The sequence below is a fragment of the Drosophila suzukii genome, unplaced genomic scaffold, assembly GCF_043229965.1.
Source record: "Drosophila suzukii unplaced genomic scaffold, CBGP_Dsuzu_IsoJpt1.0 scf_10, whole genome shotgun sequence".
Taxonomy (NCBI): Eukaryota; Metazoa; Arthropoda; class Insecta; order Diptera; family Drosophilidae; genus Drosophila; species Drosophila suzukii.
Genome location: NW_027255897.1, coordinates 221,578 through 245,326, shown reverse-complemented (window position 1 = coordinate 245,326; position 23,749 = coordinate 221,578). Strand labels below are relative to the sequence as shown.

Genomic DNA, 23,749 nt, shown 5'->3' with positions numbered 1-23,749 from the left:
TGCTTATATTTTTTATGATTTTTTGAAAATGTTTAGAAACATTCATTTGAGCTGTTTTTCTTTTTTCATACAAGTTTTTTCCGACATTTTTACCTATAAAAAATCATACAAAATATAAGCAAAATGATTTTTGAGAAACTCTTTTTTCAGTTACTATTATTTACCTTTCTATTGATGTCAAAGTTTACAAGAAGTAAGTTCAAATTATGAGTATATTTCACTTTTGTTTTGTCAAAATACTTATGCCGACCAGTGTACTTTATGGCCTCGAAAACGCTTCCCCGAATACAATATACCCTTTTACTCTACGAGTAACAGGTATAAGGGATCCTGATAAAGGATATGTCGGAGAGGAAGTAATGCAGCATTTCGATAAGGTCTGACCATGGGTTCTGCTGGCAGACTTTGTATGCGTTGATAGATCTGCTCTCTCGTGTCCTTCTGGTTTTTATCGTGGCGTGAGGCTGTCATGCGAGTGTATCTAAGAGACAATAATGAGCAACAAAGGCAACGAAGACTGAAGAAGAGCTGCATCCGCCAGAATTGAGACACGGAACACCAGAAGCCGAAAGATCAAGCGTCCAACAATGACGACCTGCATGGAGATGACTTTAATTCTCCGACAAATTTATATACTTTATGGGCTTGAAAACGCTACCTTTTACCTGTCACGAACTTTTCCCCGAATACAAAATACCCTTTTACTCTACGAGTAGCAGGTATAATAACAGGTTACAATGGTGGTTTTCTTTCTGCAGTTGTTGTAGAAGTTGCTAAGATACAAAAAAAATGTGTTAAAAACCCCAATGGTGGGTGTGGTTTCCGTTAATTAATCTGGCGCAAAATTAAAAAAATTAACCTTTTTAAACCGTGTTTTTTATATTTAATTAATTAAGAAAATTCATGGCTTAAGTTTACTTTTGTTGCCAGCTTTTGTTTAAGAGTATCCGACTGGTGAACAGCTTTATGTTTTTTGTTTGCAATTCGTGATCCGAACTGAATAGCTCGTTTCTTAAGCAATACTACGCCTCGCAGTCCTATTTGATAGCCATATAGTCTTAGAAGCAATTTATCACCGACACCTTCGGGGAAACAAAAGCAACATTTTTGGTACACTTCTAAAGATCTAATAAATTTAACAACGTTCTCCTCGATAAATAGGGATCTAGCCGTTTTACCATTATCTGCAATAACTCGGTCGTCTCTGGCTAAATTCCGGGCAGGTATTCGTTGCCAGTCCATTTCAAGTTCGTTGTGCACGGCAAGCTGGCGTTCTGTGGCGCTGCCCTGGCAATGCATGAAGCTCTTGCGATGGCGGGCATACCCACCAAATAATTCATCTGCCCCACTACCAATTAGGGCGACTCTGGCAGTAGAGCTATCGCAATGCGAAGCAAACCAAAAGGCACAACCGAGACTCTCATCTAAAACTGTTTCAAGTGGATATATTAGGTGCCTGATAAGTGTTGTAAGAGTCTGGTCCAATTCCCGACGGGTTACATTAACTTCTAAGAGTTTCCAGCACCTCTTGGGACAAAGTTGCTTTAGTTCATTGATAGATAGCAGTGCAGTTTTGCGAATCGGGAACGTCCCATAGCTTCTCAGAAATATTTTGATCCTCAACGCTTTCAAAAGCTACATTAATAAGCTCTATCGGTTCATTTTGTGCTACAAATTCGTTAGCTAGCAAGGCCAAGATGGTGCAGTCGATGCCACCCGAAAATAATATACACAACTTGGCATGTTCGCATAAAGTTGTCATTTTTTCCAAGCAAAGGCGGCAAAGTGGGGCCTTGTTTGTAACCCGATTTCTTACCGAGTTGGATAGCAGTTTATGGAGTGTCGCTAGTGACTCCTTGATTTGTGGATGACTAATTAGTTTGTTGTAAAGGTCTACATGACTGTCGGTATATGTATATTTATAGAAGTCGTAATCAAATGTGAGCTTACTTTTTAACATCCACTCTGGGGACATTGGACTCTCCACTGTAGTTTTCCAGCCAACTAATTGGTCAAGTCTGCTTAATAGCTCAACACAATAATTATTTAGAGGCTGCCACGGGTGCAATATGCATGAAGTAAGATCGTTAATGTTAACTTTATAAAGGCCCAGTGGTGGCAGTTCCAATGATAATTTATCATTTTCAAAACAGTGGGATGTGCTCAATAAATGTAAACCCTTCGGAATGCGTTCAATAATTAACGAATTTCTTCCCAGTGCATCGCGAGAGAAATAAAGTATTTGATCTCGTTTGTCATAAATTATAAAACAATGAGGTCCCTCCCATTTCTTCAACAGCTGCAGTAGCTTATTTTCATTATTTCGGCATTCTGATATTTTGCTCGCTATCCAAGACGTATCAGACATCGACTCTGGCTTTGGTAAATTGTAAATGTCTCCATTAAAGAGGAATATGAAGTCATTGGTAACCACGGGTTGTTTTTGAATACTTTCCCCCTGTTGCCATAATACGTTGCCGGAAAAAATTATTAGTCCAGCATCATAATCTACGATTATTTCGTCTTGCACATCAGGGCCACGATTTCTCAGAATTTCTTTCAGTGCGTTTGGAATCTTAAGTGAATGTAATCCAACATTATGCAAAATTGAGCAAAATATTCCACACATTGATATATCTGTAACCACTTCTAATAATATCCATTAGAGATGTGAGAAATATATACAAATATTTATATCAGGCTTGCCGCAGAAACAATTTCAGCGCTAATAGCCTCTTCCAACATAGCACTTCGTGTGAAACAGTTGGCATTTCCGCCATTCGTGGCAGCAACGCAAAACAAATACAACTTGAGGGCTTGCATGTGGTACGTTTTTAGCGTTTTTTTTATATTGGAAAATTTATCAAGAGTGAGATTTCCATTCCGTCGTGAAAATATAGTGCATAGGACCTAGAGAATAGGGACTATCTATAACCGTTAAGACCCTTTTAAGTGTTTATAACAATTTCCTTCCATTCAATTTCTTTCCAAAAATGCTTGCCAAATTGGGGGATGGATGCGCCTTTGACAAATGTTAGACTCCCATTCCCACCGAGCTCACTCAATATCTACCATTCCATAAGAGCTGAGCTGAACAGCTGTAGCTTATAATTTCTTAAAAAATGCCACAGTAAAATGCCATTGTTGTTGTTGATGGCGAGAGCATCTCCAGAGAGCACTCTGAGAGGTTCGCCATCCAGCCAAATGTGTCGAGAAAAGTTGTTTTAGAAAGTCGAACGTCAAAAGCGTCGAGCGCATATCTATTAGGCGATGATAAGTAAGAATCCAGATGTTCTAGGTACTTCGGGAGAGAGAAGGAAGATAATGAAAGCGCAACTCCGAGGAGCGCGCCGATATTAGGGCCAGGAGGACGGCGAATGTCGCGCAAAGCGGACAACAAGAGCTCCGGCTGATGTTGTTGATGGAACGTCAGGAGAGCGATATTAGAGCCAGGCGACGGCGAATGTGGCACAAAGCGGACAACAAAAGCTCCGGCTGATGTTCTTGTTGGTGCAACGGTAGAGAGGAGCAAGTTGATGATAGCGCAGTGAGACAGGCAAGCAGCTGCCGATGTTGTTGCAGAAGATGTCCCGCAAAAGTATCGACGCCAGTACGCAGGAGCGTCCCGTAAAATGCAGTGTCAGCAATTTGGCTGGCATTTGGCTGGTCGGCATAAGTATTTTGACGAAACAAAAGTAAAGTATACTCATAATTTGAACTTACTTTTTGTACACTTTGGAATCAATTGAAAGGTAATTTAAGTGCAGTTTAAATTATACAATACATTTTTTTTTAACCCGTTCAGTACTTATTAAAAAGGTCGAACTTGTGTAAAAATCTACTTTTTAAATTTTTTTTCCATTTTTTGTTGCAGTTTCTTTAAACAAAAATAATGGTAAAAAAAATCAGTTTGCTTATTTTTTTATGATTTTTTGAAAATGTTTAGAAACATTCATTTGAGCTGTTTTTCTTTTTTCATACAAGTTTTTTCCGACATTTTTACCTATAAAAAATCATACAAAATATAAGCAAAATGATTTTTGAGAAACTCTTTTTTCAGTTACTATTATTTACCTTTCTATTGATGTCAAAGTTTACAAGAAGTAAGTTCAAATTATGAGTATATTTAACTTTTGTTTTGTCAAAATACTTATGCCGACCAGTGTACTTTATGGCCTCGAAAACGCTTCCCCGAATACAATATACCCTTTTACTCTACGAGTAACAGGTATAAGGGATCCTGATAAAGGATATGTCGGAGAGGAAGTAATGCAGCATTTCGATAAGGTCTGACCATGGGTTCTGCTGGCAGACTTTGTATGCGTTGATAGATCTGCTCTCTCGTGTCCTTCTGGTTTTTATCGTGGCGTGAGGTTGTCATGCGAGTGTATCTAAGAGACAATAATGAGCAACAAAGGCAACGAAGACTGAAGAAGAGCTGCATCCGCCAGAATTGAGACACGGAACACCAGAAGCCGAAAGATCAAGCGTCCAACAATGACGACCTGCATGGAGATGACTTTAATTCTCCGACAAATTTATATACTTTATGGGCTTGAAAACGCTACCTTTTACCTGTCACGAACTTTTCCCCGAATACAAAATACCCTTTTACTCTACGAGTAGCAGGTATAATAACAGGTTACAATGGTGGTTTTCTTTCTGCAGTTGTTGTAGATACAAAAAAAATGTGTTAAAAAACCCCAATGGTGGGTGTGGTTTCCGTTAATTAATCTGGCGCAAAATTAAAAAAATTAACCTTTTTAAACCGTGTTTTTTATATTTAATTAATTAAGAAAATTCATGGCTTAAGTTTACTTTTGTTGCCAGCTTTTGTTTAAGAGTATCCGACTGGTGAACAGCTTTATGTTTTTTGTTTGCAATTCGTGATCCGAACTGAATAGCTCGTTTCTTAAGCAATACTACGCCTCGCAGTCCTATTTGATAGCCATATAGTCTTAGAAGCAATTTATCACCGACACCTTCGGGGAAACAAAAGCAACATTTTTGGTACACTTCTAAAGATCTAATAAATTTAACAACGTTCTCCTCGATAAATGGGGATCTAGCCGTTTTACCATTATCTGCAATAACTCGGTCGTCTCTGGCTAAATTCCGGGCAGGTATTCGTTGCCAGTCCATTTCAAGTTCGTTGTGCACGGCAAGCTGGCGTTCTGTGGCGCTGCCCTGGCAATGCATGAAGCTCTTGCGATGGCGGGCATACCCACCAAATAATTCATCTGCCCCACTACCAATTAGGGCGACTCTGGCAGTAGAGCAGTGGTCGGCAGCGGCCTATCTAGTGAGCATAGGGAAGTGTTCTGCCCATCCTCTGCTCGCTCACGTATAACGTACATGTTCGTGTGACTTCGGCATGGGTCTTCGGGTCATTTTTTCTCAGCTTCGGCGCGCTTTTTTGTTGCTGCGGCAGAGGATCTCAGTGCAAAGCAGAGAAACGTCTCGCTACAGCACGCCGCGCGCAAACTTCGTGTTTGTTACACTCACACTAATGTGGGGCAAACTTGTGATGGTATGTGTGTGCCGACCACTGCAGTAGAGCTATCGCAATGCGAAGCAAACCAAAAGGCACAACCGAGACTCTCATCTAAAACTGTTTCAAGTGGATATATTAGGTGCCTGATACGTGTTGTAAGAGTCTGGTCCAATTCCCGACGGGTTACATTAACTTCTAAGAGTTTCCAGCACCTCTTGGGACAAAGTTGCTTTAGTTCATTGATAGATAGCAGTGCAGTTTTGCGAATCGGGAACGTCCCATAGCTTCTCAGAAATATTTTGATCCTCAACGCTTTCAAAAGCTACATTAATAAGCTCTATCGGTTCATTTTGTGCTACAAATTCGTTAGCTAGCAAGGCCAAGATGGTGCAGTCGATGCCACCCGAAAATAATATACACAACTTGGCATGTTCGCATAAAGTTGTCATTTTTTCCAAGCAAAGGCGGCAAAGTGGGGCCTTGTTTGTAACCCGATTTCTTACCGAGTTGGATAGCAGTTTATGGAGTGTCGCTAGTGACTCCTTGATTTGTGGATGACTAATTAGTTTGTTGTAAAGGTCTACATGACTGTCGGTATATGTATATTTATAGAAGTCGTAATCAAATGTGAGCTTACTTTTTAACATCCACTCTGGGGACATTGGACTCTCCACTGTAGTTTTCCAGCCAACTAATTGGTCAAGTCTGCTTAATAGCTCAACACAATAATTATTTAGAGGCTGCCACGGGTGCAATATGCATGAAGTAAAATCGTTAATGTTAACTTTATAAAGGCCCAGTGGTGGCAGTTCCAATGATAATTTATCATTTTCAAAACAGTGGGATGTGCTCAATAAATGTAAACCCTTCGGAATGCGTTCAATAATTAACGAATTTCTTCCCAGTGCATCGCGAGAGAAATAAAGTATTTGATCTCGTTTGTCATAAATTATAAAACAATGAGGTCCCTCCCATTTCTTCAACAGCTGCAGTAGCTTATTTTCATTATTTCGGCATTCTGATATTTTGCTCGCTATCCAAGACGTATCAGACATCGACTCTGGCTTTGGTAAATTGTAAATGTCTCCGTTAAAGAGGAATATGAAGTCATTGGTAACCACGGGTTGTTTTTGAATACTTTCCCCCTGTTGCCATAATACGTTGCCGGAAAAAATTATTTGTCCAGCATCATAATCTACGATTATTTCGTCTTGCACATCAGGGCCACGATTTCTCAGAATTTCTTTCAGTGCGTTTGGAATCTTAAGTGAATGTAATCCAACATTATGCAAAATTGAGCAAAATATTCCACACATTGATATATCTGTAACCACTTCTAATAATATCCATTAGAGATGTGAGAAATATATACAAATATTTATATCAGGCTTGCCGCAGAAACAATTTCAGCGCTAATAGCCTCTTCCAACATAGCACTTCGTGTGAAACAGTTGGCATTTCCGCCATTCGTGGCAGCAACGCAAAACAAATACAACTTGAGGGCTTGCATGTGGTACGTTTTTAGCGTTTTTTTTATATTGGAAAATTTATCAAGAGTGAGATTTCCATTCCGTCGTGAAAATATAGTGCATAGGACCTAGAGAATAGGGACTATAGTTTCCACAATCTATAACCGTTAAGACCCTTTTAAGTGTTTATAACAATTTCCTTCCATTCAATTTCTTTCCAAAAATGCTTGCCAAATTGGGGGATGGATGCGCCTTTGACAAATGTTAGACTCCCATTCCCACCGAGCTCACTCAATATCTACCATTCCATAAGAGCTGAGCTGAACAGCTGTAGCTTATAATTTCTTAAAAAATGCCACAGTAAAATGCCATTGTTGTTGTTGATGGCGAGAGCATCTCCAGAGAGCACTCTGAGAGGTTCGCCATCCAGCCAAATGTGTCGAGAAAAGTTGTTTTAGAAAGTCGAACGTCAAAAGCGTCGAGCGCATATCTATTAGGCGATGATAAGTAAGAATCCAGATGTTCTAGGTACTTCGGGAGAGAGAAGGAAGATAATGAAAGCGCAAGTCCGAGGAGCGCGCCGATATTAGGGCCAGGAGGACGGCGAATGTCGCGCAAAGCGGACAACAAGAGCTCCGGCTGATGTTGTTGATGGAACGTCAGGAGAGCGATATTAGAGCCAGGCGACGGCGAATGTGGCACAAAGCGGACAACAAAAGCTCCGGCTGATGTTCTTGTTGGTGCAACGGTAGAGAGGAGCAAGTTGATGATAGCGCAGTGAGACAGGCAAGCAGCTGCCGATGTTGTTGCAGAAGATGTCCCGCAAAAGTATCGACGCCAGTACGCAGGAGCGTCCCGTAAAATGCAGTGTCAGCAATTTGGCTGGCATTTGGCTGGTCGGCATAAGTATTTTGACGAAACAAAAGTAAAGTATACTCATAATTTGAACTTACTTTTTGTACACTTTGGAATCAATTGAAAGGTAATTTAAGTGCAGTTTAAATTATACAATACATTTTTTTTTAACCCGTTCAGTACTTATTAAAAAGGTCGAACTTGTGTAAAAATCTACTTTTTAAATTTTTTTTCCATTTTTTGTTGCAGTTTCTTTAAACAAAAATAATGGTAAAAAAAATCAGTTTGCTTATTTTTTTATGATTTTTTGAAAATGTTTAGAAACATTCATTTGAGCTGTTTTTCTTTTTTCATACAAGTTTTTTCCGACATTTTTACCTATAAAAAATCATACAAAATATAAGCAAAATGATTTTTGAGAAACTCTTTTTTCAGTTACTATTATTTACCTTTCTATTGATGTCAAAGTTTACAAGAAGTAAGTTCAAATTATGAGTATATTTCACTTTTGTTTTGTCAAAATACTTATGCCGACCAGTGTACTTTATGGCCTCGAAAACGCTTCCCCGAATACAATATACCCTTTTACTCTACGAGTAACAGGTATAAGGGATCCTGATAAAGGATATGTCGGAGAGGAAGTAATGCAGCATTTCGATAAGGTCTGACCATGGGTTCTGCTGGCAGACTTTGTATGCGTTGATAGATCTGCTCTCTCGTGTCCTTCTGGTTTTTATCGTGGCGTGAGGTTGTCATGCGAGTGTATCTAAGAGACAATAATGAGCAACAAAGGCAACGAAGACTGAAGAAGAGCTGCATCCGCCAGAATTGAGACACGGAACACCAGAAGCCGAAAGATCAAGCGTCCAACAATGACGACCTGCATGGAGATGACTTTAATTCTCCGACAAATTTATATACTTTATGGGCTTGAAAACGCTACCTTTTACCTGTCACGAACTTTTCCCCGAATACAAAATACCCTTTTACTCTACGAGTAGCAGGTATAATAACAGGTTACAATGGTGGTTTTCTTTCTGCAGTTGTTGTAGAAGTTGCTAAGATACAAAAAAAATGTGTTAAAAAACCCCAATGGTGGGTGTGGTTTCCGTTAATTAATCTGGCGCAAAATTAAAAAAATTAACCTTTTTAAATCGTGTTTTTTATATTTAATTAATTAAGAAAATTCATGGCTTAAGTTTACTTTTGTTGCCAGCTTTTGTTTAAGAGTATCCGACTGGTGAACAGCTTTATGTTTTTTGTTTGCAATTCGTGATCCGAACTGAATAGCTCGTTTCTTAAGCAATACTACGCCTCGCAGTCCTAGTTGATAGCCATATAGTCTTAGAAGCAATTTATCACCGACACCTTCGGGGAAACAAAAGCAACATTTTTGGTACACTTCTAAAGATCTAATAAATTTAACAACGTTCTCCTCGATAAATGGGGATCTAGCCGTTTTACCATTATCTGCAATAACTCGGTCGTCTCTGGCTAAATTCCGGGCAGGTATTCGTTGCCAGTCCATTTCAAGTTCGTTGTGCACGGCAAGCTGGCGTTCTGTGGCGCTGCCCTGGCAATGCATGAAGCTCTTGCGATGGCGGGCATACCCACCAAATAATTCATCTGCCCCACTACCAATTAGGGCGACTCTGGCAGTAGAGCTATCGCAATGCGAAGCAAACCAAAAGGCACAACCGAGACTCTCATCTAAAACTGTTTCAAGTGGATATATTAGGTGCCTGATACGTGTTGTAAGAGTCTGGTCCAATTCCCGACGGGTTACATTAACTTCTAAGAGTTTCCAGCACCTCTTGGGACAAAGTTGCTTTAGTTCATTGATAGATAGCAGTGCAGTTTTGCGATCGGGAACGTCCCATAGCTTCTCAGAAATATTTTGATCCTTAACGCTTTCAAAAGCTACATTAATAAGCTCTATCGGTTCATTTTGTGCTACAAATTCGTTAGCTAGCAAGGCCAAGATGGTGCAGTCGATGCCACCCGAAAATAATATACACAACTTGGCATGTTCGCATAAAGTTGTCATTTTTTCCAAGCAAAGGCGGCAAAGTGGGGCCTTGTTTGTAACCCGATTTCTTACCGAGTTGGATAGCAGTTTATGGAGTGTCGCTAGTGACTCCTTGATTTGTGGATGACTAATTAGTTTGTTGTAAAGGTCTACATGACTGTCGGTATATGTATATTTATAGAAGTCGTAATCAAATGTGAGCTTACTTTTTAACATCCACTCTGGGGACATTGGACTCTCCACTGTAGTTTTCCAGCCAACTAATTGGTCAAGTCTGCTTAATAGCTCAACACAATAATTATTTAGAGGCTGCCACGGGTGCAATATGCATGAAGTAAGATCGTTAATGTTAACTTTATAAAGGCCCAGTGGTGGCAGTTCCAATGATAATTTATCATTTTCAAAACAGTGGGATGTGCTCAATAAATGTAAACCCTTCGGAATGCGTTCAATAATTAACGAATTTCTTCCCAGTGCATCGCGAGAGAAATAAAGTATTTGATCTCGTTTGTCATAAATTATAAAACAATGAGGTCCCTCCCATTTCTTCAACAGCTGCAGTAGCTTATTTTCATTATTTCGGCATTCTGATATTTTGCTCGCTATCCAAGACGTATCAGACATCGACTCTGGCTTTGGTAAATTGTAAATGTCTCCATTAAAGAGGAATATGATGTCATTGGTAACCACGGGTTGTTTTTGAATACTTTCCCCCTGTTGCCATAATACGTTGCCGGAAAAAATTATTTGTCCAGCATCATAATCTACGATTATTTCGTCTTGCACATCAGGGCCACGATTTCTCAGAATTTCTTTCAGTGCGTTTGGAATCTTAAGTGAATGTAATCCAACATTATGCAAAATTGAGCAAAATATTCCACACATTGATCTATCTGTAACCACTTCTAATAATATCCATTAGAGATGTGAGAAATATATACAAATATTTATATCAGGCTTGCCGCAGAAACAATTTCAGCGCTAATAGCCTCTTCCAACATAGCACTTCGTGTGAAACAGTTGGCATTTCCGCCATTCGTGGCAGCAACGCAAAACAAATACAACTTGAGGGCTTGCATGTGGTACGTTTTTAGCGTTTTTTTTTTATATTGGAAAATTTATCAAGAGTGAGATTTCCATTCCGTCGTGAAAATATAGTGCATAGGACCTAGAGAATAGGGACTATAGTTTCCACAAGCTATAACCGTTAAGACCCTTTTAAGTGTTTATAACAATTTCCTTCCATTCAATTTCTTTCCAAAAATGCTTGCCAAATTGGGGGATGGATGCGCCTTTGACAAATGTTAGACTCCCATTCCCACCGAGCTCACCCAATATCAGCTGAGCTGAACAGCTGTAGCTTATAATTTCTTAAAAAATGCCACAGTAAAATGCCATTGTTGTTGTTGATGGCGAGAGCATCTCCAGAGAGCACTCTGAGAGGTTCGCCATCCAGCCAAATGTGTCGAGAAAAGTTGTTTTAGAAAGTCGAACGTCAAAAGCGTCGAGCGCATATCTATTAGGCGATGATAAGTAAGAATCCAGATGTTCTAGGTACTTCGGGAGAGAGAAGGAAGATAATGAAAGCGCAACTCCGAGGAGCGCGCCGATATTAGGGCCAGGAGGACGGCGAATGTCGCGCAAAGCGGACAACAAGAGCTCCGGCTGATGTTGTTGATGGAGCGTCAGGAGAGCGACGGAAGATGACGTAAGCGCAACTCCGTGGAGCGCGCCGATATTAGAGCCAGGCGGACGGCGAATGTGACACAAAGCGGACAACAAAAGCTCCGGCTGATGTTCTTGTTGGTGCAACGGTAGAGAGGAGCAAGTTGATGATAGCGCAGTGAGACAGGCAAGCAGCTGCCGATGTTGTTGCAGAAGATGTCCCGCAAAAGTATCGACGCCAGTACGCAGGAGCGTCCAGTAAAATGCAGTGTCAGCAATTTGGCCAGCGCTTAATCTTCCGACATTGACTCTCAGTCCGGTTGCCTTTAGTTAACTTATACACTGGTCGGCATAAGTATTTTGACGAAACAAAAGTAAAGTATACTCATAATTTGAACTTACTTTTTGTACACTTTGGCATCAATGGAAAGGTAATTTAAGTGCAGTTTAAATTATACAATACATTTTTTTTTAACCCGTTCAGTACTTATTAAAAAGGTCAAACTTGTGTAAAAATCTACGTTTTAAATTTTTTTTCCATTTTTTGTTGCAGTTTCTTTAAACAAAAATAATGGTAAAAAAAAATCAGTTTGCTTATTTTTTTATGATTTTTTGAAAATGTTTAGAAACATTCATTTGAGCTGTTTTTCTTTTTTCATACAAGTTTTTTCCGACATTTTTACCTATAAAAAATCATACAAAATATAAGCAAAATGATTTTTGAGAAATTCTTTTTTCAGTTACTATTATTTACCTTTCTATTGATGTCAAAGTTTACAAGAAGTAAGTTCAAATTATGAGTATATTTAACTTTTGTTTTGTCAAAATACTTATGCCGACCAGTGTACTTTATGGCCTCGAAAACGCTTCCCCGAATACAATATACCCTTTTACTCTACGAGTAACAGGTATAAGGGATCCTGATAAAGGATATGTCGGAGAGGAAGTAATGCAGCATTTCGATAAGGTCTGACCATGGGTTCTGCTGGCAGACTTTGTATGCGTTGATAGATCTGCTCTCTCGTGTCCTTCTGGTTTTTATCGTGGCGTGAGGTTGTCATGCGAGTGTATCTAAGAGACAATAATGAGCAACAAAGGCAACGAAGACTGAAGAAGAGCTGCATCCGCCAGAATTGAGACACGGAACACCAGAAGCCGAAAGATCAAGCGTCCAACAATGACGACCTGCATGGAGATGACTTTAATTCTCCGACAAATTTATATACTTTATGGGCTTGAAAACGCTACCTTTTACCTGTCACGAACTTTTCCCCGAATACAAAATACCCTTTTACTCTACGAGTAGCAGGTATAATAACAGGTTACAATGGTGGTTTTCTTTCTGCAGTTGTTGTAGAAGTTGCTAAGATACAAAAAAAATGTGTTAAAAAACCCCAATGGTGGGTGTGGTTTCCGTTAATTAATCTGGCGCAAAATTAAAAAAATTAACCTTTTTAAACCGTGTTTTTTATATTTAATTAATTAAGAAAATGCATGGCTTAGTTTACTTTTGTTGCCAGCTTTTGTTTAAGAGTATCCGACTGGTGAACAGCTTTATGTTTTTTGTTTGCAATTCGTGATCCGAACTGAATAGCTCGTTTCTTAAGCAATACTACGCCTCGCAGTCCTATTTGATAGCCATATAGTCTTAGAAGCAATTTATCACCGACACCTTCGGGGAAACAAAAGCAACATTTTTGGTACACTTCTAAAGATCTAATAAATTTAACAACGTTCTCCTCGATAAATGGGGATCTAGCCGTTTTACCATTATCTGCAATAACTCGGTCGTCTCTGGCTAAATTCCGGGCAGGTATTCGTTGCCAGTCCATTTCAAGTTCGTTGTGCACGGCAAGCTGGCGTTCTGTGGCGCTGCCCTGGCAATGCATGAAGCTCTTGCGATGGCGGGCATACCCACCAAATAATTCATCTGCCCCACTACCAATTAGGGCGACTCTGGCAGTAGAGCTATCGCAATGCGAAGCAAACCAAAAGGCACAACCGAGACTCTCATCTAAAACTGTTTCAAGTGGATATATTAGGTGCCTGATACGTGTTGTAAGAGTCTGGTCCAATTCCCGACGGGTTACATTAACTTCTAAAAGTTTCCAGCACCTCTTGGGACAAAGTTGCTTTAGTTCATTGATAGATAGCAGTGCAGTTTTGCGATCGGGAACGTCCCATAGCTTCTCAGAAATATTTTGATCCTCAACGCTTTCAAAAGCTACATTAATAAGCTCTATCGGTTCATTTTGTGCTACAAATTCGTTAGCTAGCAAGGCCAAGATGGTGCAGTCGATGCCACCCGAAAATAATATACACAACTTGGCATGTTCGCATAAAGTTGTCATTTTTTCCAAGCAAAGGCGGCAAAGTGGGGCCTTGTTTGTAACCCGATTTCTTACCGAGTTGGATAGCAGTTTATGGAGTGTCGCTAGTGACTCCTTGATTTGTGGATGACTAATTAGTTTGTTGTAAAGGTCTACATGACTGTCGGTATATGTATATTTATAGAAGTCGTAATCAAATGTGAGCTTACTTTTTAACATCCACTCTGGGGACATTGGACTCTCCACTGTAGTTTTCCAGCCAACTAATTGGTCAAGTCTGCTTAATAGCTCAACACAATAATTATTTAGAGGCTGCCACGGGTGCAATATGCATGAAGTAAGATCGTTAATGTTAACTTTATAAAGGCCCAGTGGTGGCAGTTCCAATGATAATTTATCATTTTCAAAACAGTGGGATGTGCTCAATAAATGTAAACCCTTCGGAATGCGTTCAATAATTAACGAATTTCTTCCCAGTGCATCGCGAGAGAAATAAAGTATTTGATCTCGTTTGTCATAAATTATAAAACAATGAGGTCCCTCCCATTTCTTCAACAGCTGCAGTAGCTTATTTTCATTATTTCGGCATTCTGATATTTTGCTCGCTATCCAAGACGTATCAGACATCGACTCTGGCTTTGGTAAATTGTAAATGTCTCCATTAAAGAGGAATATGAAGTCATTGGTAACCACGGGTTGTTTTTGAATACTTTCCCCCTGTTGCCATAATACGTTGCCGGAAAAAATTATTTGTCCAGCATCATAATCTACGATTATTTCGTCTTGCACATCAGGGCCACGATTTCTCAGAATTTCTTTCAGTGCGTTTGGAATCTTAAGTGAATGTAATCCAACATTATGCAAAATTGAGCAAAATATTCCACACATTGATCTATCTGTAACCACTTCTAATAATATCCATTAGAGATGTGAGAAATATATACAAATATTTATATCAGGCTTGCCGCAGAAACAATTTCAGCGCTAATAGCCTCTTCCAACATAGCACTTCGTGTGAAACAGTTGGCATTTCCGCCATTCGTGGCAGCAACGCAAAACAAATACAACTTGAGGGCTTGCATGTGGTACGTTTTTAGCGTTTTTTTTTTATATTGGAAAATTTATCAAGAGTGAGATTTCCATTCCGTCGTGAAAATATAGTGCATAGGACCTAGAGAATAGGGACTATAGTTTCCACAAGCTATAACCGTTAAGACCCTTTTAAGTGTTTATAACAATTTCCTTCCATTCAATTTCTTTCCAAAAATGCTTGCCAAATTGGGGGATGGATGCGCCTTTGACAAATGTTAGACTCCCATTCCCACCGAGCTCACCCAATATCAGCTGAGCTGAACAGCTGTAGCTTATCTAAACATTCCTAGCGCATTTCATTTTAAAAATCCTCCGGTCATTGTTGTCTACGTTTTCGTAGTGAACGTTTTAATTTTCACTTTAAAAAATAAGAAGACAGAGTTTTATTGTATAATGGTGTCCGTCAAATTTGGATGGCGGAGAATCCGTTCAACAGACGACATAGGCTGAACGAAGGTCAATTTCTTAAAAAATGCCACAATAATATTTATTATCACGATGAGATTACTTACTGAGTTTGGGACCGTTGAAAAACATCTTGATCCTGCACCAACAAAAATTTCCATACCACGGCACCATTGCAGTGCAAATGTATTTTTTCTCAAATAAAATTCAGAAAAGTTTGAGGGTGATTAAAATCCCTTGAATTTATCTAGTATTAACTATGTATCTTAAATCCTAATCTTATTCTTTGTAGTGTGACCGAAGTTTTCAAAGTTCACCAGCAATGCTTGTGGCATGGTCTTACTGTCAAGCAGCTGGGCTGAGCAATTTAAAAAAGAAGAGTCTGCTGGTACACAAAGAATTTAAAATAAAAATAAATAAAATGTTTAACGAATGTTTTTATTTATGTAAGTTAGAAGTTTAAGGCTTCCTTCTCGTCCCACGGATGCTTCGCTATCTTTCCTGCGCCATCTGCCGTCCAGCTCCGAGTCCCAATAGGCTGGCCAATAATGGCTGGTGAAGGCTCCTCCAGCTGTCCCTTAGCGGGCGACCATATTTTCTCCTCCCTACAAAAGCCGGCGCGTCCTGCATCTCCGCTTTAGCTGACAAGTAGCTGGTGGAGGTGGAGTCCTCAATGGAGAGCTCGTCGGAGATCGAACGATGTCCCATGTTCCTGCCCACTGGGATTCTTTAGTGGACCTCCTCTAGCGCTTCAACTACTCTGCGGATTTGGCCCGTTGTGTTATTGCTTCCTGTCGGTCAAGTCCCACAAGAATGGGCAACTGCTTGGACTTGGCGTCCTTTTTCATCTGCACTGGCCCCCTTAGCCGTTTTTGGTGTTTTTTTTCATTTTTAATTTTTAAATTCTCCACCGCTTCTGCGCGAACACCGCCAAAGATTAAATTTCTTTTTCTTTGGCACGCGGCTAACGGCGTTCATCGAAAATTCACTCACGAAATCTGGTATTTCCTTAGTTCATCTGAGTACCGCGCTGAAAAACAGACCCGAAAAAAAGCGTTAGCCGCCTGTTTGCCTCTCGCTCACTCCTATGGTTAGCTCGCGGTTTTCGTCGATGTGAGTACTAGGCTTAACCACTGAAGGCACCATAACCAGCCAATGAAGACGAAAAACTGTTTATTAAGATCTCACAACAAAATATATACTTAAGCCTAGTACTCACATCGACGAAAACCGCGAGCTAACCATAGGAGTGAGCGAGAGGCAAGTACGCGGCTAACGCTTTTTTTCGGGTCTGTTTTTCAGGGCGGTACTCAGATGAGCTAAGGAAATACCAGAAAAAATACCAGATTTAGCGAGTGAATTTCGATGGACGCCGTTTGCCGCGGCCCGAAGAATAAGAAATAAGAATAAGAAATTTAATCTTTAGCGGTGTTCGCGGAGGAGCGGTGTGGAAACAAAAAAATTGAAAATGGTAGGAAAAACCAAAAAACGCTTGCAGGATGTCATTGCAGATGAAAAAGAACGTATAGTCCAAGCTGTTTCCCATTATTGTGAGACTTCACCGACAGGAACCAATACCACAACTGGGCAAATTCGCAGAATAGATGAAGTGCTGGACTCCTCCAGAGTCCTCCAGAGTACTAGAGTAGTTCAGTGGGACTTGGCTCCCTACATGGACATTCTGCCGGTAGTGTCCTCGCTAAGTTAGTAAGCGCTGGCCACAACAATTTGGTTAGTAAGTAAGTAAGTAAGTAGTAAGTAAGTTAGATTAGAAAACCCTAGTGTCAAGTTTGAGTGCGAAGATAAGGATATCTGCGTTCCTGAGCCGCTTACTCTGCGCAACTCGGCCGCCGGACTGTTCACGAGGAGCGCTGAGAAAGGAACTCTCTCTCTCTCTCTCTCGGGTGCTTGTGGGCTTTCTGTGCTTTAATTCGTGTCGGCCAAGATATCGCGTTGTGCTTCTGAGCCGTTTTCTGTGCGCAAAGCGGCTGCGTCACTGTTCGCGGAAAAGCGCGGGAAAGGACGGCCCCACTTTAGTATTATGGAGCACTCGGGGAAAATCGTTGTAATTGGGTTAAAATGCAACACCTCCGAGCCGCTTACTCTGTGCCGCATTGAACTCCGGATCACCTCTTCCCGGCGAGTCCCCCCATTGTCCCCGAAGACCACTATGTCAAAGGGGAACGACCGCGCCATCTTACGGGAAACGGCCATTTTTATATCGTCTTTCCGAGCCAAAACCACCCCGGCGGTAACTCCCAGTCCGCGATATCGTCCCCTGTATTTCTACAAATGTAACTGTGGAGGACCCTGGCCGGACTGAGTCCTTTCCCAGCCCAAGAAAATGCCCTTACGGTTTGGCGCCCGAACAGGGACGATTCAGGGACGACCTAAGTATCCTACAGTGTTGGGTGTTTTATCACCAACCGCATGACCTATAGACCCATGTCCAGCCGCAGTAATTTTCTGTTAAAACCAAATAAAGGACCTTAGTCGTCATCTAGCTTTCTTATCGTTCGGACGTGCTTAAAATTCTGGCTATGTTACTTCCCCGCTGTCCCGAGTGCAATACCGATGTTAAATTGTCCTTCTTCGCGCTTTGGATGCTGTCCGCTGTTCTTCTTTTTGCCGTCGCGCTTATCATACTTCTTGTGTAGCCCCACCGGACGATGTGCTCAAACTTTTATTAAATAAAAACATACTGTGGCAATGTGACAGCTGTGTGGTTGCGAATGATTCGCATTATAAAGTTGGTCAATTCGATGATAAATTGAAAACCCGGGAGCGCTTATATCAGGACCTTCATAATAAATTCTTGGAGGCGTTCCCCCTTAAAGATGATGCATTGACTCAGAATTTAAATGTAAATCCCGTCTACCAAGGCCTACCAAAGTAACTGCAGCTCCCTAGTCATATGTGGCTGCTGCTGCTACGCTGCTTCCGCGGTCGTTGACCCTTCTAATCCAGCTCTAGATATTGAGAGAGGAAATTTCATACAAGTTCGAAATAAGAAGAGAAGGAAGAACAGCAAGCCCAACAAACATGTTATTGGAGTGGCTCCTATCGCGGAAGATCTTCATGTTTTTCCGAGCAAGAAATTCTTGCACGTCGGAAAGTTTGCAACAGATACAGAGCCGAATGCTGTTTTAAAATATGTGTTCAACAAGCTTAGGGTGAATGCTAATTTTTTCACTTGTGTAAAACTTGTAAAAAAAGATGTTGACGTTACAACTTTAAAGTTTGTAAGTTTGAAGCTTGAAATTCCTGATCATCTTTACGATTCAGTCTTCAAAAACGATTTCTGCCCGACCTCAGTTAAGGTCAAAAGTTTTATTCATAGAGAACGGGCCGTTGTGGTAGGGGATGGAATCTTATCCAACTTACCGGAGTCCGGACAAACTTCAACATCAAGTCATCCATCAAGAGAGCCCTAGAGTTCGACGCCACTGGCGTCGATACTTTTGCGGGACATCTCCTGCAAGCCTTTCCTCATTTGTCGGAGGATTTTTCGCAACAACATTATCTTCCGTCTCTCTCCCGAAGTACCTAGAACATCTGCTGGATTCTTTCTCTTCATCGCCATATAGATATGCGCTCGACGTTTTTGACTTTCGACTTTCTACAACAACTTTTCTCGACACATTTAGATGGATGGCGAGCCCCTCAAAGTGCTCTCTTTGAAGGTGCTCTCCGGAGATGCTCTCGCCATCAACAACAACAATGGACTGCGGCAGCTGTAGTACGTTCTCGCTCATTACTATTAGGATTGGATTCACCTGCGTACAGTTATATTTTGAATGCTAATAATGACTGCCCACCAAACATTTGGAGCGAGGATCACCAGCCTATTCTTATCCGTACTACTACTTTACTGAAATTTCTTACAAATAATTTTAGTAATTATGATAGAATCCCAGCGAGGCCTCTTTCGGATTCGTTCCATGATGCTGGACCAATTATGGATAGCATGACCATGGATGACCGGATAAGCGCAAACAATAAGAATTTCAATATTTATTTTTAAAATGTCGGTGGTATGCGTACGAAAGCTCAATCTCTTTTCGTCGGCATTTTTGAAACCTGGCTCAACATGGAATCCTATGATAATGAATTCTTCGATACAAATCTTTCTAATGTGTTCCGTAAAGATAGAGATTCCGATAAACACGATGCTCCAGAGGTGGCGCCGTTTTAATTGCTGTGCGGCGTTAGCTGCGTTGCACTGCTATTCGTATCCAGAACGAGGATTCTCTGCTCGATAAATTCTGTGTATCTCTCGCTGGTCCTAAGGAGACAATTTTCCCGACATTATCATACATATCCCCAATCAGCAGTTTTGATTTATATAAAGCGCATGTGGACAATATTGCCCACCTATACCAGGAGCTGGAAGATGACCAGTATATATGTGTTTTAAGCGACTTCAACCTGTAACCAATTAATTTTGTTGTCTGCTCGTTTCGAGATTCGTGCGGCTAGCTCAGAAGATTGTGTGTTCGTTCCACCAAATTTATATGACGTGACTGCTCCGTAGATCAGTGAGAAAACGCAGGGTTCGAATGGTGACAGTGGGATTTATTCTCGTGTTATTAGTACAGCGGGTGTATGGCTGGGCTGGCCTCGGCATCTCCTTGCTCTGGTTCCGCCTGCTGCTGGTGCTCCTCGTCCTGGCTTGTCGACGCGTCGACTTGCTCCTGTGTTTCGGCATGCTCATGGTGGCCGCCTCTGCTCGCTTGCCGACGCGCTGCTCCGGGGTCGCTTGTCGCGCCTTGGACTCGCAGAGAGTTCGGCATTGTGGGCTTAAGGAAGCGTCACCGTTCTCAGACTAGGGTGAACAAGCCTTGCTCTCCAGGCCAACGCCTTTCGAGGCAATAACTGTCCCTTGCTCTGTCCCGGACGGTCCCGCTAGGTTCTTGCTCAGATCGCGTTGACAGTCAAGGCTAACGCCAGGAAGCTGCCTAGCAGTTCACTTTGCTTTACGCCTAGCGCATACGAACGTTCCACCCGGCTTCACCCTAATGCTTGACGTCCGCGAAGCTCCTGCGCTCCCCAATGAGCTCCGCACCGCGATCGTAACGTGGCTGCCGGTGATGTCTGCTGCCGTCGCTGCCGATGTCCACTGCGCTGTCTCCTGTCTTGCCGCTGGGCCTCTCCAGGACAACGCCTCTTGACTGCTTCGACGGGTCGTTCGCTCGCCTTTCCTGATCCACCGCTCGTCCTTCACGCCAGGTCCTGCTTGGTCAGGCAAGGCACGCTAGGTCTTAGCCAACTTTCCTCCCCGAGGAACATAATCGCGGAACATGTCCGCTTTGCGCGACTTTCGCTGTCCGCCTGGTTCTAATATCGGCGTGCTCCTCGGAGTTGCGCTCTCATCATCTTGCGCCTCTCTCCCGTTGTACCATCAACAACATCAGCTGGACCTTTTTTTTGTCCGCTTTGCGCGACATTCGCCGTCCGCCTGGCTCTGATATCGAAGCGCTCCTCGGAGTTGAGCTCACATCATTTTCCGTTGCTCTCCTGACGCTTCATCAATAACAGCCGGAGCTTTTGTTGTCCGCTTTGCGCGACATTCGAGGTCCGCCTGGTTCTAATATCGGTGCGCTTCTCGGAGTTGCGCTCTCATCAGCTAGCGCCTCTCACCGAAGTACCTAGAACATCGGCTGGATTCTTACTCTTCATTAGGTTGGAACCCGCTCATTGAAAATATGTTCTCTACATATTTGCCGCTGGAGTTAAACCAACATCGGATGCTTGTATCTTCGGATTCTGATACTAATGAGCTCAGCGCGTCTTTTGGGATAGCGCTCCCTTTTTTATAAGTAGTCGGATACACTCTTCTCTGTGCCCTTCACCGCCTCTCTCTATTGATGCAATTTCTTCTGCGCTCTTTGGATGGCCGTCACAGAACAGGCATGCGTCCGTATGAAAATCATTTACATATTCCCAATTCGACTGCACTATTATTCCTTGGAACGACGATCTCAACCTGCCTATCAAAATACGTACGGATACGTTTCGCAAGGTACTTAATAGTACTTATGATCGTGCGAGGCCGACATCTAATTTTGATGTTGAGAATTCCTCTTCAACAATATGCGCTGACTGGCAACCTGCTAGGGGTTGTCTGCAGTAAACTCAAACAGCCATAATTCAGGAAATAATGGCCTGAAAATATACTTTCAAAATATATCCGGCATGAGAACTTAAACGCAGTCTGTCTTTATGAATAATTCCAACAGTGACTATGACATTATCATACTGGTTGGGACTTGGCTAAATTCTAACTTTAGTTCGAATGAATTTTTCGATCCTAAATTTTGCCAAGTTTTTCGTAAAGATAGAGACTTCGGCAGAATGCAGTGCGAGAGAGGAGGTGGTGTCATCGTGGCTGTTAGCCATAAATTCTGTTGCACTGTAATTCGACTCCTTAATGATGACTCCCTTCTGGACCAATTGACGGTGACGGTGTCTGGCTCATCCGGGAAGATATCGATTGTGGCTTCCTATGTTCCACCCGGCAGACATTCTGGACTTTACCAGGCTCACTTAGACAACATCTCTAACATCCATGCCAGCTTGTAGGACTCTGATGGCATATGTGTGGCAGGAAACTTCAACCTCAGCTCTGTTTTCTGGACGTGGGACCCACAATCGTCTGCTATGGTGCCCGGAAATGTTCATTATTCACATGAAATAATTGTCATTGATGACTGTTTTAGTATGGGCCTCACCCAAATTAATAATATTTTCAATGATTTGCATTAGCTTCTTGATTTAATCTTCATTAATTCTATTGTTCACTCTAACGTAACTCTGGCTGAATTTACGATTCAGATTGTGTTGTACATCACAAAACCTTGCGCTTAAACATCGAATTTTACAGCTTTCTGCCATTCAATGATTTTAATCCTAGATATATATTTGATCCCTTTAGTTTGAGTTCCCGAAGCGATTGCCTGCTATCCTTAAATTGGGGTGCCTTGTTATCGAAACCTTGCATTGAAAATAATTATGAAACCTTTTTTTCAACGATTAGAAATACTCTTGACAGCATAGTCCGTTCCAAGGTACGGGGTTTCTGCAGGCTTCCTTGGTATACTTGGGACTGCAAAAAATCAAAAACCTTAGAAACAAATAATACTACAAAAAATTTTCTAAGACACATAACCCGGCCGATGGTGAAAGATATAGGCAGCACAAACGTGAGATTGAGTTCCTTAGTAAATTTCTATATAACCAATACATTTGTGAAGTTGAGCATAGTTTGAAGGCCAACCCTAAGGCGTTTTGGCGCTTTGTTAACTTAAAAAAAGCACATTCGTCTATACCTTCAACAATGTCGTATAATGATGTTGTTGCTTCCACTGAGGCCGATATCGCAAATTTGTTTGCTGCCTTTTTTTCCTTGAACATGGATACTTCCGATGATTGGTATGGCGTGGAAACTTTAAATTCAATTGCAGAAATTTGCAACATTGGAAGCCTGGACATATCGTATGATGACATTTCTGAAGCAATTAGTTATTTCCCAAGACTAGACTTTGATGGAATTTCTTTATTCGTCCTTAGGAATTGTATTGCCAGTCTTTACCTACCCCTGCAAATTATGGTCTCTGCTTCCTTGTCTTAAGGAAGATTCCCAATTAGATGGAAAGTTTCTACAGTCACGCCGGTCCATATAGGAGGAAGTAAATTTGATATTTCTAACTATAGGCCGATTGCTAAGATCAGCAACATAGCTAAATTGCCCGAAATAATAATTTTCAAAAAATTATCTTTCTTAATAAGGTCTTATATCGAACCTGATCAACACGGCTTCATGCCCGGTCGATCTACGACGACTAACTTGGCTGTCTTTACCAATCACTGTACTAATGAATTTGAGGATCATTTACAGATGGACACGATTTACACAGATTTTGCCAAAGCTTTTGTCAAGGTTTGTCACTCTGCCCTAAAGGCTAAACTTTCCAAACTTGGCTTTCACTCTTTTTTTCTTAACTTGATAGCATCATATTTGGATAACCGATGCTATCATGTTGAAGTAGGTGGTGCATTATCCCATCCTTATAAAGCGACATCTGGACTTCCTCAGGGCAGCTCTCTTGGCCCTTTACTTTTCATTATTTTTAGAAATGACATTTGTGCCTGTATCCATTTTTCTAGCTTCCTTCTTTATGCGGATGACCTAAAGATTTGTAGGACTGTCAGTAACGTAAATTACAAGAATAGTTTGCCTTTAAACCTTAACAAATGCCACATCCCAACCATTCCATCCACTTATTACATCAATAACCATCATCTCTCTGTTTTGAATGAATAGTTGAACTGGGGGTATTATTTGATCACAAATTTCTGTTTAATGAGCACCTGAATTTTATATTACCAAGGGCTTATGCAGGGCTTGTTA

General features: G+C 41.3%; 2 protein-coding genes, 1 long non-coding RNA gene and 2 pseudogenes across 3 annotated transcripts; all 5 read right to left on the bottom strand.

Moving 5' to 3' along the window:
- Window positions 1-860: 860 nt before the first annotated feature.
- Window positions 861-2,665, bottom strand: LOC139354599 (asparagine synthetase domain-containing protein CG17486-like; annotated as a pseudogene).
- A 421-nt stretch (window positions 2,666-3,086) lies between these two features.
- LOC139354598 (uncharacterized) lies at window positions 3,087-4,682 on the bottom strand. Its single transcript, XR_011605560.1, has 2 exons — window positions 4,569-4,682; window positions 3,087-4,505 (listed from the first exon to the last, which is right to left on the bottom strand). It is a non-coding gene; the product is annotated as an uncharacterized lncRNA (long non-coding RNA).
- Window positions 4,683-4,760: 78 nt separating this feature from the next.
- Window positions 4,761-6,849, bottom strand: LOC136117729 (asparagine synthetase domain-containing protein CG17486-like; annotated as a pseudogene).
- Window positions 6,850-8,964: 2,115 nt separating this feature from the next.
- LOC139354597 (asparagine synthetase domain-containing protein CG17486-like) lies at window positions 8,965-10,772 on the bottom strand. Its single transcript, XM_070998861.1, has one exon. The coding sequence runs from the start codon at window positions 10,730-10,732 to the stop codon at window positions 8,996-8,998; it is 1,737 nt and encodes a 578-aa protein (XP_070854962.1). The 5' UTR covers window positions 10,733-10,772; the 3' UTR covers window positions 8,965-8,995.
- A 2,185-nt stretch (window positions 10,773-12,957) lies between these two features.
- On the bottom strand, window positions 12,958-14,769 carry LOC118879104 (asparagine synthetase domain-containing protein CG17486-like). The gene has a single exon (XM_036822085.3). The coding sequence runs from the start codon at window positions 14,728-14,730 to the stop codon at window positions 13,012-13,014; it is 1,719 nt and encodes a 572-aa protein (XP_036677980.2). The 5' UTR covers window positions 14,731-14,769; the 3' UTR covers window positions 12,958-13,011.
- Between the last annotated feature and the right edge of the window lie 8,980 nt (window positions 14,770-23,749).